Here is a 15,008-nt window from a genome sequence, read left to right on the forward strand (position 1 = left end):
GCATGGAAACAATGTGTCGTACAGATGTATAATAGCTGAATAGTAAGGTAAAATCTTGTAGATCATTGATATGTTTAGACTTCTGGAAAGCTACACCTAAATTATTTATTAGCTTCATTAATGAGAACGAATCGGACAATAATCACCAGTTTAAACGTTGCTTTAGTCACAAACCAAATACTACCTAACAGTGTGACCACTAAGGTCCGACCGAGACTGCTTTTTTAACTCGGCCGAGACGAGACCGAGACGGAGAAAAAAATATATTCTCGAGACCGAGACCGAGACCGAGACACAAAAAAAAGTGCTTTTTTCTATATTATCATTTTATTAACTAAAAAAAACCGGCAAGAGCGTGTCGGACACGCCCTAATAGGTTCCATAGCCAAAAATAGGTTTCGAAAAATTAAGTAATATTTTTCTAAGAATTTACTTGTGTACAGAATCTTCCAAGTTTAGGTATATTTTATACCTGAGGCTGTCTCGAGCAATCTTAGCCGTTATAATTTCCTGTAAATTTGATATCGTTACTATACTAGTGCATCACGAAGACGCGTGATTTGACAAAATAGACATTGTAATAAAACACGGCACGCGTCATCGTGAATGACTACCTTTACCATCCTATTTTTTTTTTTAAATCCACTCAACAGTTTAGATTTTAAGTTGAATATTTCGCAAACAGATCACTGAATCGAAAATCTTCCTCGACCAATGGTTTTAAAGACCTATCAACGATACCCACACTATAGTGTTAGTCGAGAAAAAAATCACCCCTACTTACGTCTATGGGACTTCTATGGGTTGGGGTACCCTAAAAATATTTTTTTTTTATTTAACCACTATCAGCGTGACTGATATGTATATTCATGCAATACAGCTTTCTAGTACTAACGTCTCTGAGCTTAGCCGCGGACAAACAGACGGACAGACATGGCGAAATTATAAGAATTCCTAGTTGACTACGTACGCGTTATGAATGAAAAAAAATGTTTTATTATGGATTAATTAAACGTTCCACCGAGTCCTACAAACAAACTTAATTATCATGTAAATCAAACACAGTATTACCTACCATAATAATCGTTATCGAAAGAAAAGAACTGTCGCTTGTTACTCTAGTAAGCAAGTAGGTACCTACGCGCGAGCCCGGGCGGGTTGACCATAAAAATCCAGAAAGCTCATGCCACCCGGACATCGCGGTAACCGCGCGCCATATTTAAATTCAGTGCGTCGCGGAGTCTCGGTCGCGGCCGAGAATCTCGCTGTTTTGGGCCGAGACCGAGACCGAGATCGGCCGATTTCCGAGATTTGTCGAAACGAGACCGAGACCGAGATCTCGGTAACAGTGTGACCACCATTTGTAATATTAGTATGCAAACCCCTTTACACTTTGCAGGATTACTGGGTACTACGGTCACGTTCGACCCGAATCGTCGATAATTAATCATTTCGTTTATCTACCAGGACGTGGATAAATTGCTATGGCGAATTAAACAAATGTTCCTCGGGCTCGGTCGTAGATTTTGTTTGGATGTGTTTGTGACCACCTGGTACAAACTGAACTTTAACTAATTCAGTACCTCTGAGGATTATAGGTACAACCAGGAGCCGTTTGCGTTTACCTCTTTCACACTTAAGTGGTTGCGAAAGAGGACAATAAAGTCATTGGTGGTTCCTTTCAACATCTTTGTATCCCTTGATTGTAAAATGATGTATTGTAAAATGATATTTTTACGGCCAGAGCGCTATTTTGAATCCTAAGCGGAGCGAGCGATGTAAGAGAGAATCCTGGGCGCAGCGAGGAATTGTAAAGTAGAATCATGGGCGCATCAAGGGATTCAAAGTACCTACGCCACCCACGGATAAATGTTAATACACAAATAGACGACCAGATAGCCCAGTGGTTAGAGAACCCGACTTAAGGACCCCCGATCGATCCCCGAGGATCGGAGGGTTCGATCCCCGGTCGGCGCAGATATTGCTTACTTTGGAACTACGTCAATTTGTGTTAAGTGTCCTGTGATATTTATTTATTTAATGTTAGCACAGCTAACACTGGGTATTCATGGATATGTACCTATGAATTTGTACAGAATCCTCGATATGCGAGTCCAACTCGCACTTGGCGGTTTTTTTTTTCAAATAACGTAACTAAATGACCAGACGTATGTAGTTCGCGCGTTTTATTTAATTTAGGTAGCGCACAGTCGCGCGTCATTCGGCTCATCTTATGGACAGTAACTTTATTCATGCAATATCAGTTCGATCTCTTTAGTCGAGACGCGGAACTCCAATAATTCATGTTCTGAATTCAAATCTTACTGCTGCCTTCTGTGAAAGTCTCTTGGAGAAAGTACATAGGTACCTACTTTGATCGCATTTATTGGCGAACCAATCGTCGATCGAAACGTTATCGAATAAATAAATAAATGTATAATAAATAAATAAATATCATGGGACACTTGACACCAAGTTAATAAGTGGAATAAAAATATAGTTTTCTTCAGTGTGGTTTTCTTACAGTTTTTAGTACGATTACCAGTACACTAAATATTTGTTATAAGGGATTATATTATACCGACCGGGACATGACCGGCGGGAGACCATTGAAGGTATTTTTTTTTTATTCGACTGGATGGCAAACGAGCAAGTGGGTCTCCTGATGGTAAGAGATCACCACCGCCCATAAACATCTGCAACACCAGGGGTATTACAGATGCGTTGCCAACCTAGAGGCCTAAGATGGGATACCTCAAGTGCCAGTAATTTCACCGTCTGTCTTACCCTCCACGCCGAAACACAACAGGGCAAGCACTGCTGCTTCACGGCAGGATTAGCGAGCAAGACGGTGGTAGCAATCCGGGCGGACCTTCCACAAGGCCCTACCATCTGCAAGCAAGGTACCTAGTCTTCATCCATCACCACCAATCCACCCTGTAACAAATATATAATTATTACTATTTGATCTTTATTTGATCTTTATCAATATTTTTTTACTATTTTATATTCTATGGCAAACGTTAACGTGTTAGGAGCGAATTTGCTTCATTAACCTTTTAACCGCCAGAATGTCAATATTATCATTTTATGTAAACCGGTCGTTACTGGAAAAATAATAAATTTACATAAGATAAAACTTTTTCACTATCCGCCCGCCTTATCTTATTTATGTACCTAACGGTAAAATAGGGTGTACTGCTATATGTTTCGCCAAATTTCACTTAGCAACCAATCTTTCGCCGATGTTTCATATGGCAAACCAATCGTTGGCATGACTTTACTTCGCCTTTTTCTTATTTCGCAACGTTTTCATATTGCAAAATTTTACTTCATCACACTTTTATGTGGCAAATAATTATGTAGCAAATGATTGGCTTAGGCAAATAACAAATCGTCAAATCACATTTCGGCCAATTTTTATATTGCAAAGTTTTACTTCAAAATTTGTGCGAGCGAGCGAAGCGAGCAAGCAAGACGGTTCGGAGCAGAAGCGACTTAGATAGTTTAGGTTCAGAAGGCTACGTTCCCGCCTTAGCCTTCGATGCTAGGTTTTTTTTTATAGCAGCCAGGATAACTGCCACTACTTAGGAAAGTAGGTTGGATGCCATTCAATATGTTGCTAAGTTAAGGTACTTATTTATGTCAATCAATACATTTGACTAAAACATAAATTACATCTTAAAAAATCTTAGGTAATAATTTGCATAATAATAATTTATCAAATGATTAGTTGGGAAATAACATTTCGCCTAAATAAAAATATGGGATAAGTAAATAGTTTGGGAGCTTAATAATTTGCTTAATAATTTTCGCCGAAACATTAGTAAACCGGTAAAATAGTGATCGGGTACCTGCATTGTTTTTACTCAGTCGTGCATGTTGCTGGTGTGTTTTGTTTAAGGACTTAAGAGAAGCCGTGAAACTGCTCTGCATAGTAAGGAGGTCATCTATCTATGTATATCTATCGTATATCTAGTTAAACGGTGGTTATGATTACCACTATGCTTGCCTATCCATGCATCCTTTAGAAACTTTCAGTTTAAATATGTAACATTATTTATTAATTACTAGCTGTGCCTGTGAACTTGCGCAGAATTCTTTTATCGTGCGCTCTCGGAAATATCTATTTTTTTTCGGGATAAAAGGTATATCTATTATTTATCTGGTCTTGTGATGTGATGTATTACGCAAAATTTCATGGCCATCGGATCCGTAGTTAAGGCGTAAAAGCGGCGGAACAAACAAGCAAGCCTAGTTTCATATTTTATAGTATTTACCTCTAAATCCTGTAATTAAATTTTATTGAATACTAGCTTATGATCACGACTTCGTCTGCGCGGATCTAGGTTATCGCGCGGTGGCTCCCTCTACTGGAATAAAAGGTATCCTATGATGATCTTTGGGTTTCAAACTACCTATACACCAAATTTCATCAAAATCGGTTCAGTGGTTTCGACGTGAAAGCGTAACAGACAGACAAACAGACAGAGTTACTTTCGCATTTTTAATATACTAGCTTATGCCCTCGACTTCGTCTGCGCGGATCTAGGTTATCGCGCGGTGGCGCCCTCTACCGGAATAAAAGGTATCCTATGTCGATCCTTGGGGTTCAAAATACCTATATACCAAATTTCATCAAAATCGGTTCAGTGGTTTCGACGTGAAAGCGTAACAGACAGACAGACAGACAGAGTTACTTTCGCATTTTTAATATTAAGTAGGGATTTGCTTGGGGTAGGTATTTGTATGACGGCGACAATGCGATGTATAGTGCTGTCAGCAGAGAAAATTGTGTATTTTTTAACAGTAACTTTATTTCCATTCCTGAGTCTGAGTCAACTTATTTATTAGTGAACTGTGTCTGAAAAACCTTTTGTCCAATAATAGTTTGAATTTGAAATAGGTTTCACGAAAACTGTTCATCTGCGTCGGGGACAGATATATTTACCCACGGAAATTAGTTCGGAAATCAGACTTGAGACCGAATCAAATTCCGTGATGAAGAGCGATGAAGGCACGGACTGGCTTATGTACTGACATCATTTTACTCATAAATTTTACAAGCATAAATATACAAGATCACTAAATCTATTAAACGTTAACTTTACTTATTCAATAATATGAGTTTGCTGTTAAGTTTTAAGTAAATCTTGTGTAAATTGTGTTACGTACATTTTAATTTCCAAATTCTTGAAAGCTTTTGCCTGCCTAGAAATTAGAAGCAGCGTAGTCGACTGAAATTCGTTTGGAATTGATGAAAGTGAAATTTATTCATAGAAATCTACGACGTCAGCTACACGGCGTGCTGGTGTGGAGTATCCCGGACTAAACACCTAAACAAACTTTGCCAAACCAAATTACTGCTTGGTCAAACCCTCGACAGCTTAGCCGGTCTCTAAGTTAATAGCCTGTTGACTCTGCCGCCCAAAGTTTCATGTTTTCGTTGCCTTGTTAAATTTATTACCTAGCCATGTATCTACAATATTCTAATTAAACTTTGGCTCTTTCACGAATTCGATAAGTTTATGTTAAAAAAAACTTTCTAATTTAAGCTCTTTTACTGACTGAAAATACAAATGAATACGACAAAACTAAGTGTCTTGTTTATTTAGTCATTAACTGATTAAATTTAACAATACGTTCCTAAGTACATGGAAACTAACAGAAAAAGTTAAAAAAAAGCTTTTTAAAACAACTGACGACGTCAACACTGTGATGTGAACTACAATAGCAATAAATGTATCCAGCTTACCTACTCGTGTTTGAATTGGTCGCACTGGGTTGTATTCTAAACAGCGCCATGCATCAGTCAATGCGATATTGCACGCGGTACCCGTTCCGCACCCTTTCACGGACAGAGACTAAGCGCCTAACGCCCTGTCTGGAATAATAATTACGATATGGTGACGCGATATAACACGCTCTTCCTTCCACATAAATTGTCTATCCATTTCAAAAGTTGTTGAATACATTCACGCTGTATTTACATTTTACCGGCAATGTATTTGAGACGTGTTCCCACTGTAACAAAAATTAGGATGTCCTAAACATTAACCACAGTTTTTGTATCTAATTTGCTCTTATCTTTCCCCCAGGTAAAAGACATTTGCAACGAGCTTGAGGTGCGAGTATTGTGTCACAAGATCCTGCAAAACGTGTCAATACTGCTAGATGCTGACCGAGGGTCTTTGTTCCTGGTGCAGGGCGATAAGGCTGCTACACCACATCCCCAGAATGGCAGGTGAGGAGTTGATTGGTGAATGTAACCGTCTAAAACTGGACACATTTTCCGTAGTCTTGTTGCTTCTCTCAGTGTATTGCATTTACATGTAGGCCCTTCTCAATACCTCGTTTTTAGCTTTCTATCCACTAAATACTTTTCTTCATTTTCGCGGCCTTTAAATATGGTGCAAGTGGAGATAGTTGATATACCTGAAAGGTATGTATTTTGCTCGAACAACTCCATCTTTGAGAAAATTAATACCTATTAAAGAACGACTTTAGTCCACTGTGCAACTGCGGATACTTAAATTCTTCGGCCATGTACTATCCAGATACAATAATTAAATCAACCGATCAATCAATCAATCAATCAATGCAATCGAAGATAACAAACCTCCTTGACCGTGTACTGTACATATATCCTCATCTAGAGGAGTATACTACTTATAAATTAAAAATTAATAAACTCCGACACAAAAAAAACGCCAGAAAAAATAAAAAAACTCCGCCAAAAACACAACTAAAAAGTAAAAAATAATTATGAACTACCTAGTTGTTACCCGCGACTTCATCTGCGAAGAATTCGTTTATCCCTATCCCACGGGGACTGCTGATTTCCCGCAAAATTAGCTTAAGCTAATTTAGTATAAGTACCTAGTAATATTTTTTCTATCTAAGCGTCGTCGGTGTCGGGGGACCGCTCAGGTTAACAGGAAACTAAAGTACATATGTTGTATTTTTAAAGTATTAACCTTAGAGGTCCCCCGAGACCGACGACACTTAGATAAAAAAAAATGAATCAGGCGTTACTTTGCGGAGGTCCATATCAATGAACTAAAAGAATTTCCTTGCTCACCTGCGACCTTACGATAGCTAAGCTTCCGTAAGGTCGCGGGTGAGCAAGGAAATTCTTTTATTTCATAAAAAAATATTACTAGGTACTTATACTAAATTAGCTTAAGCTAATTTTGCGGGAAATCAGCATAGTCCCCGTGGGATAGGGATAAACGAATTCTTCGCAGATGAAGTCGCGGGCAACAGCTAGGTAGTGCATAATATTTTTTTACTTTTTAGTTGTCTTTTTGGCTTCGTTTTTCTGTAAGCATTTTTTTTCGGGCGTTTTTTTTATTTTTGCTGGCGTTGTTTTGTGTCGGGGGTTTTTTAATTTTTAATTTGTTTTTTTATTTCATATTTTTTAAACTTTGGTATATTATTTTTTTAAAGTGTACTAGTGTGTTGGATATCCTAGCTGCGCATCAGCTCATCGTGTTGCCACAATTGCATTGTATTTTTTTTATTCGACTGGATGGCAAACGAGCAAGTGGGTCTCCTGATGGTAAGAGATCACCACCGCCCATAAACATCTGCAATACCAGGGGTTGCCAGCCTAGAGGCCTAAGATGGGATACCTCACGTGCCAGTAATTTCACCGGCTGTCTTACTCTCCACGCCGAAACAAAACAGTGCAAGCACTGCTGCTTCACGGCAGGATTAGCGAGCAAGATGGTGGTAGCAATCTGGGCGGACCTTGCAAAAGGTCCTACCACCTGCAAACCTGTATGTAGAATCAAATACTGATCAAAAGGAATCAAACACGACATATCTGCTATTATTTTTTCAAGAGTATACTAGTGTGCTGGATATCCTGGCTGCAGCATCAGCTCAACCTGTCGCCACCATTGCATTGTATGTAGAATTAAATACTGATCGAATCGAATCCAAACACGATACATCTGCTATAGTTTTATCAAGAGTGTACCGATTAGTGTTCTGGATATCCTGGCTGCAGCATCAGGCTGAGAATTCCATAATCTTGCATTATATTATAGCATACATGGGTGTTTCAAATTTTAGGTCCCAAATATGTTTGAAAGTAAAGTAATCACCTACCCATTATGCGTCTAAGATTCCTACCGCAGCGAACAAAAGAGCTGATGATCTTGAAACGGCTGAAACGATTTTGATAAAACATGTCTAAGGACCATCGCTAGAAAACCTGCTTTCAAAAAAAAAACGCATCCAAATCGGTCCACCCGTTTAGGAGCTACGGTGCTACAGACAGACACACATAGCCGTCAAGCTTATAACACCCCTCTTTTTGCGTCGGGGGTTAAAAAAAGATCCACCGAATGAAATAAAGGCAGTTCAGAGAAAAGTTCACATAACTTTATTATAACAAGTCTACGGTAGTATTTTTATTTTCCACATGCAGAAAATTCGTCGACTTTCAACTGGCAACTGTCAACTGTGAAATTCGAACCGAGCTTTTCAAATATTCACGTTCTAGTATAACGGAAGCGATCGTCTGTATCATTCATATGGCAGACGCAGACACTGAAGACACAAATATACATAAATCGACTAACGAAACGGCACTCGCTTGTTGCTATCTGATACCAATAGCATTTAGAATCCGCTTCGATTGAAAATGAGCGGAGCGAAGACTTGCAGATAGAACCAATCATGTTAATTACTTTTCGTCGCTTTGCAAAGGGATCGGGATAAAGTGATGAGAATCTTATTAGTCCGTTCGAAGCGCAGTGATTGTCTGGCAGCACAGACATGAACAGCTAAAACGCTCACCGCGCCGCCGGCCGCATGTAGGTTATTGTTTTGATGCAACACGGCTGTCCCATTCTTGCACAGCTAAATAATAAACTGTCATGAGTATTAATTTCATCTAACTCTCGTCGCACAAACAAGATCATGGTTTCATTTGATGTATTACAAGTTCGATTATAATTTTAAACGCATCTCGGCCGCCAATAATTGGAATTTATCGCGTTGGAGCGAGTTACAGTCTCTCTAGTTGCGCTAGAGGTGATTTCATTTCCACTATGTCGCCTCATTGTCGGTCCGTGTTTATGAGATCCTCTAGACGAGGTTTACCGTTCTATCGTCACTATTCTTTTACTCCGTCGAGAACTACGAAAAGTGGTCTTTTATGTTTCCGTTTTATTTACCGTTAATTTTATGAAAAAAGGAGTCTTGGTATAATGAAATTGGAGGTTCGTTAAAAGTGGTTTCGTAGCAGTTTCACTCTTTATTACTACGGCAAAAATATCCATCAGAATATCACCTGACAGTGAACCAGTTAACTAATAACTCCCAGCTCACTCTGAACGAAATTAATGCAGTAAGCTTTTGATTAGTAATTTACCGTAACTTAAATGCTTGACAGTCGTGCTGATACAAAGCGCTCTCTTAGTTGGAGAGCGGCGCGCATTAAATTTAATTAGAACTTGACGCAGTCTCTGCTTGTGTTTTAATTAGTATGTGTTTAACTAAGTAATCGAAAGTCCTGGTTGAATATGCATTAGCCTTCTTGGGGTTGTTTATTTCAAGTTTTGTACTGACGTACTGGCTTTTGGTAGGTGTAGGTATGTACTGAAATGTGAAATGCACTATGTCACCTTTTCATTCCAAAATCATTAGAATGGAACATTTCAAATGTAAGAGTAAATACTCCGGAGTAACAAATATCATTAGAAGAACAAAAAAAATGATAATATGGTTTTATTTATCCGGAATGAGATTTTTTGTGCGACTATAACAGCAGAATATTTTCATATTCGTATAAATATCTCCTCCTGGAACCGCAAGTTACCTACTGCAGAAAAAGAAACGAAAAACATGAAAACGTTAATTATTCTAAGCAAGACAAGACACTTAATTTAAGAAATGCATTTCTTCATAGCTAACAATAATATTAATTGTGACTCAAGAATGAAAGACTCGCATTTGAAATGATAATTTTGGAATAAAAAAAGCTTAATAAGGCTGACAGAAAGGCTTATAAAATGGTAAATGAAGATACTGAATATGTGTTTAAAATAAACTTAACTAATTGGAATTATGGTTTGAATAACCATATTCAACATTTCCTCCACTATGACGAGTATTTGATGTTTTCAGTACGAATTCAAATCCTGAACCTTTATAGTTGCGTATTTATAATTACATAAGAGGAAGACAAAGTGTATTATTTTAGCCCGGCTTCTGTTTAATAAGTAAAGGTTCTTTGTTTAATTAGGACTAAGAATATTTAAGCTCTTCTTTGCCATTTATAAGTTTTATAACTGTAGATTTTGTACTAAAATATTTTGTAGGTTTGGAGAGGTACACGATTCCGGTCGAAGCGACAACCTTACATTTTATTCATGGCAAACATTTCCACGCGTCTTGCCATAAAACATACCTAGCAAAATATGCCTAAAAGCATCAAATGACACGCTTCTTCGTTTCCAAATATTATTACGTACCCAGCTTGCCAGATGTCATGTCTACGTGCCTTGTCAGAACACTCAGAGGTATTAAAACAGAAAGAAATAAAATTGTTGACATCGTGGTATTGTGACCTCGTTGAGTTTCTTGCAGGATTCTTCTCAAGAGAGGTCTTTGCGAACCGCTGGTAGATTTTTTTTTGACATTCAGAAGTGCTTGTTACAGCCTAAACTGAATAAAGATATTTTGAATTTGACTGCCCAAGTTGTGGTGCACCCACGCGAAATAAAAGGCGATCTCTGTGACGAAATAGCTTGAATACAGAATGGAAACAGATATAATTAGCGAGGGAGGACGCAATTATTTTATGAGAAGGTACTTAGGTACTTGTACTATGAGTTTAAAATAACTCCAGCGGCAACCTAAAGTAGAATGCTCCCGTAACGTTGTGAGACTGTTACGTAGTGTGATGTAGGTAGATATTTTTGACGAATACGTACTGGTCACTGTAGGTACCATCAGCTATTTACCTATATGTTTTATGTTTTTAATCAGTGAGGATATTCATAACGCATTGAGTGTCCTAAGATTTGTTTACCTCATCAGGTAAGTAGATCTTAATTCTTAAGGGGCAGGTAAAAACATAACACATTAACGTTTTATTTGCGGAACTGAGAGAACAAAACGTGTTTTGGATAGAAGGTACATATATACATATAAAAGTCCAACATGTCAAATTTAAACTTTTCTTTAACATTTTTATCAAACAATGTTGTATTGTAACCATTCCAAAAATGTTTTTGAAGTGGGTAAAGTAATAGCAACATTGTTTTAAAAGTTTTAACCCCGCTTGAGTGCGACTCGCAAAAGAAAATGTAACTGGAAACCTTAGGATTCAAGTTCAAATGGAATATTACTAACAAGAGTGCATAGAAACAGTTTCCGCAAGCTAAGGCGATATAAGGAAATTAAAGACTTCAATTTTGACTCTGTAGCAGTATTCATTATATTCTTCAGCATATTCAGTGTCCATTGTTTGTTATATACATAGTTTTAGTTTTATATTCTGCTCACGAGGAGAAACTTGATATGATGAATGTCGCACTTAGACTTCAGTACAACGTTGCTCGTTCGTCCTCCCATCCTGACTTAGCATTGTAATTTGTAACTACTTTCTTTATATAATTTAACGCTTTCTTATTTATGAGACGAGATAATTACTTTTCCCCTAGCCGTGCAGTTTTTTGGGACATAAAGGGACTTTTTTGCGGTTCAACTTCAAAGATTAATGTTTGCATCAAAATACCTAATAAAGCCAAAAACAAAGTTGATAAACGAAAAACATTTACGATGTTTTTATGAAACTCGTTTTGTTTTTATGTCTTTGTTGAAAGGTTTATAGTAATACTCAATTTCAGTAAAAAATATTACAAAATGCATAAGCAACAATTTTTTAAGGTTATACCATTTTTTTAGCTTCTGTTAACATGATATTCTACAGACTGAGACATTAAATCGAGCTTGCTGCTTTAGGTTTAAGAATGGCATGGCATTTAAGGTAGATGAAGCTTACGTGATTAGTTTACGTGAAACGTTAATTTTTTTTTACTGAACTTTACCGGTCTGTTAGGTACTAACCCATTTCCCAGATGATGAAGACTAAAAACAAATGAACACTCATCTCGACTATTACTGCTACCAAATGAGAGCCTATAATTAACTGAGTTGTTTACGGTTGGTCCTGATCACGATTCAATAATCACCCTGTAGCGGTCCTAAAATAATCCGCACCAACAAAAAGCATATAGGTACTAAACTGAGGTAACACTGCCCAGTGTATGGATGGTGCAGCATTAATTTGCCCCAAGAGACTGCTAATAGACATAAATTTCGTAGGTATTTAACTAGATTACGACATTTAATGCCATTGCAATAATTACAACTGCACTGTTGTTTGCAGCTTTTGTTTAGCGTACTTTGGTGTAATGTAAAATTATGAAGTCTAGTTATTAACACCGAATAAAAAAAAATGCTTGGAGCACACATGTACACTATAGTTTTAAAAAAATGTATGATACCTACATAAGTTATAAATAAGCTTCGTTTTATAATTTTATGATATACCAATTGTAAGTAACGTATTTACCTATTTACTACTCAGTATATTTAGTGGACGTAATTTGACTAATTTCTTTGCTCACTCACTCACTGTCCATCTACCCACAAGCAAAGCATTTTATGTATTCCCTTTTGTTATCACAAAGTGCTCCGCAAAGCGCAGAACAAATAAATTAGCTCCCTCCATTATGAATTTAACTAGCGACCTGACTTACAGCTCCGTCAAATAAACATCCGAGCATGACAGTTTTATTACCTGTGTTTTATTTAGCATTATGGCTCGACAATTCCAAGCAATTTATTATTTGCATCCACAGCATTTATGAGATGTTATTTAGGCATTCCCAGATACGCAGCTACCAAATTTCGTTACTCATTTATACTAGTGGCTTTCTGAAAAAATTGTCACAATCAGTTAAAGTTTCAAAAGGAATTTTTATTTTAATTGGATTCTTCAGCTTTGTCCCCACTGCTGTCGGAATTCAGCTTAATTCCATGCTGAGCCTTGCGCTTAGCTTTTCAAAAGATTCCTTGAACCCACCCTTTAACCCAAAACAATTTTAATTTTAATTTTGAGTTATCATTGAAATGGTCTATACGCACTCCATTTTAAAATACAAAATCGTAAATGAAGAGAATGAAGACGTATTCTTTGGTAATTTTTAAGTGATTTTAACATCAAATATTGTTCAATAGAAACGGAAACAAATTTGCAAGTATAGGTATAAGTAAATTAAGGACGTTTTTTCATTCAAGCGTTTGACTACATTCAGATTACTTAATAAAGATAAATTGACGACATGGAACATTTTCTTAGAAGTAAATATAATTTCGCAATGAAATAAATTATGGTAAGTGAGTACGCTTTATCCTTGTTATCTCTGGAAAGCTAATTATGAAGAATGAAATATAACCTTTTTGTAAACCGCAAAAACGTGTAGTCAAAGAGTTTACGGGAACTTGGAATAGGATTCTTGTCTGCCGTAAGACTTGTTAAGTTGGAGATTGTATAGCATATTTTAATGATAGATGTAAAATAATTACAATATCATATCAAAATGTTGATAATTATGTACTCGGCTTGAAATATTGAGCTGAAGCATTAATATAGATACATGACGCAAACTTTTGAAACTTCGTAATGTTCCGTGAGAGGAAAGTACCTGAAAATTCCTTGCGATAGCAACTTCCAAATCTTACAATACACCCTCTCAAATTGAACACAGAATAAACGCCATCTCCAGCGGGTGTGGAGCGAGCAGTATCAAGTCGGCGCCTCACCAAACAATGTCACGCAGCGCGAACTTACTGACTTTTATTAAAAAACCTTTATTACGCAACTTAGTAGATTTTCGTCGTGTTGACGTCGGATTTTCTTATTCTTGTGAGCGCTTGTCGATATAACGGCAGCCGTATAGTAAATGCCATTGAATAAAGTCTGGAATGTTTTGCTAAGAGTTATGAATACTTATGGCATTAGATAGTTATGTTTCTATTGTACATTTTATACTTACTGTAATTTACTTTGCGGCATGCTCTGAATTTACGAAACTTGTGATTGAAAACTACCTATATTATTTCCGTTAGTATTTATTTGCAAAGTTTGCAAGTAAAGAAGCAAACAAATTAATAATATTACCGTAATACGAGTAAACGCTAAAATAGAATCCGTTTTACAATTCCAGACAGTCAAAGTTATGAATATTTCTGGCTATAAAAGTACAGAAAACTATTGTGTAACTGAAATTGTATTTGTAATACAAACCACAATAAGGCAGAAAAGTTGATTGTGTGGTATGGATCCGACGGGAAGTCCACATAACTGTTCCATCAAAAACTTTTCCTTATGTTCTTCTATCGGGTTTTTGTCAGTTCCGAGAAATTCAAACAATAACCGTAAAACCCTGGTCGTTTTACCTTCAGGGAATCAAACGACATATTTAACTTGAAATCTGTGCCTCTAGGGAGAGAAGCTGTGGAAGATAAGAATCTGTTATTTTGTATCACCTGTTTAATATAAGTATCCATACTATATTTATGTGTTTGTATTATGTTTGTGTGTTTGTCCGTCTTTCACGTCGAAACGGAGCGACGGATCGATGTGATTTTTGACATAGAGATAGTTTATGGGCCAGAGAGTGACATAGGCTACTTTTTATTCCGGAAAAAATCGCAGTTCTCTAGGGAACAGCGCGCGATAACCGAATTCCACGCGGGCGAAACCGCGGGCAAAAGCTAGTACATACATAAAATCACGCCTCTTTGCCAACGGGGTAAGCAGAGACTACGTCCTTCTACTTGGTATGATCCTGGCATACAACTCTCGCTCTACATTCATCAATCTTTTCATGCATGCACGTCAGTAGCGTATAATTTTTGACAAATGATTTAATGCGTTATATTGTCCAGCATTAACTGAGCTAGAAACCTTAATTTTGGAT

General features: G+C 37.2%; 1 protein-coding gene across 1 annotated transcript in view; it reads left to right on the forward strand.

Annotated features, from left to right (window-relative positions):
• LOC141440935 (dual 3',5'-cyclic-AMP and -GMP phosphodiesterase 11-like) overlaps positions 1-15,008 on the forward strand; it is a 174,281-nt gene that overhangs the window by 90,020 nt on the left and 69,253 nt on the right. Inside the window, exon 6 of the mRNA XM_074105528.1 lies at positions 6,099-6,244. Coding sequence (XP_073961629.1) covers positions 6,099-6,244 — 146 coding nt within the window. The remainder of the gene's footprint in view (positions 1-6,098; positions 6,245-15,008) is intronic.

Source organism: Choristoneura fumiferana, chromosome 23 (assembly GCF_025370935.1).
Source record: "Choristoneura fumiferana chromosome 23, NRCan_CFum_1, whole genome shotgun sequence".
Classification (NCBI taxonomy): domain Eukaryota; kingdom Metazoa; phylum Arthropoda; class Insecta; order Lepidoptera; family Tortricidae; genus Choristoneura; species Choristoneura fumiferana.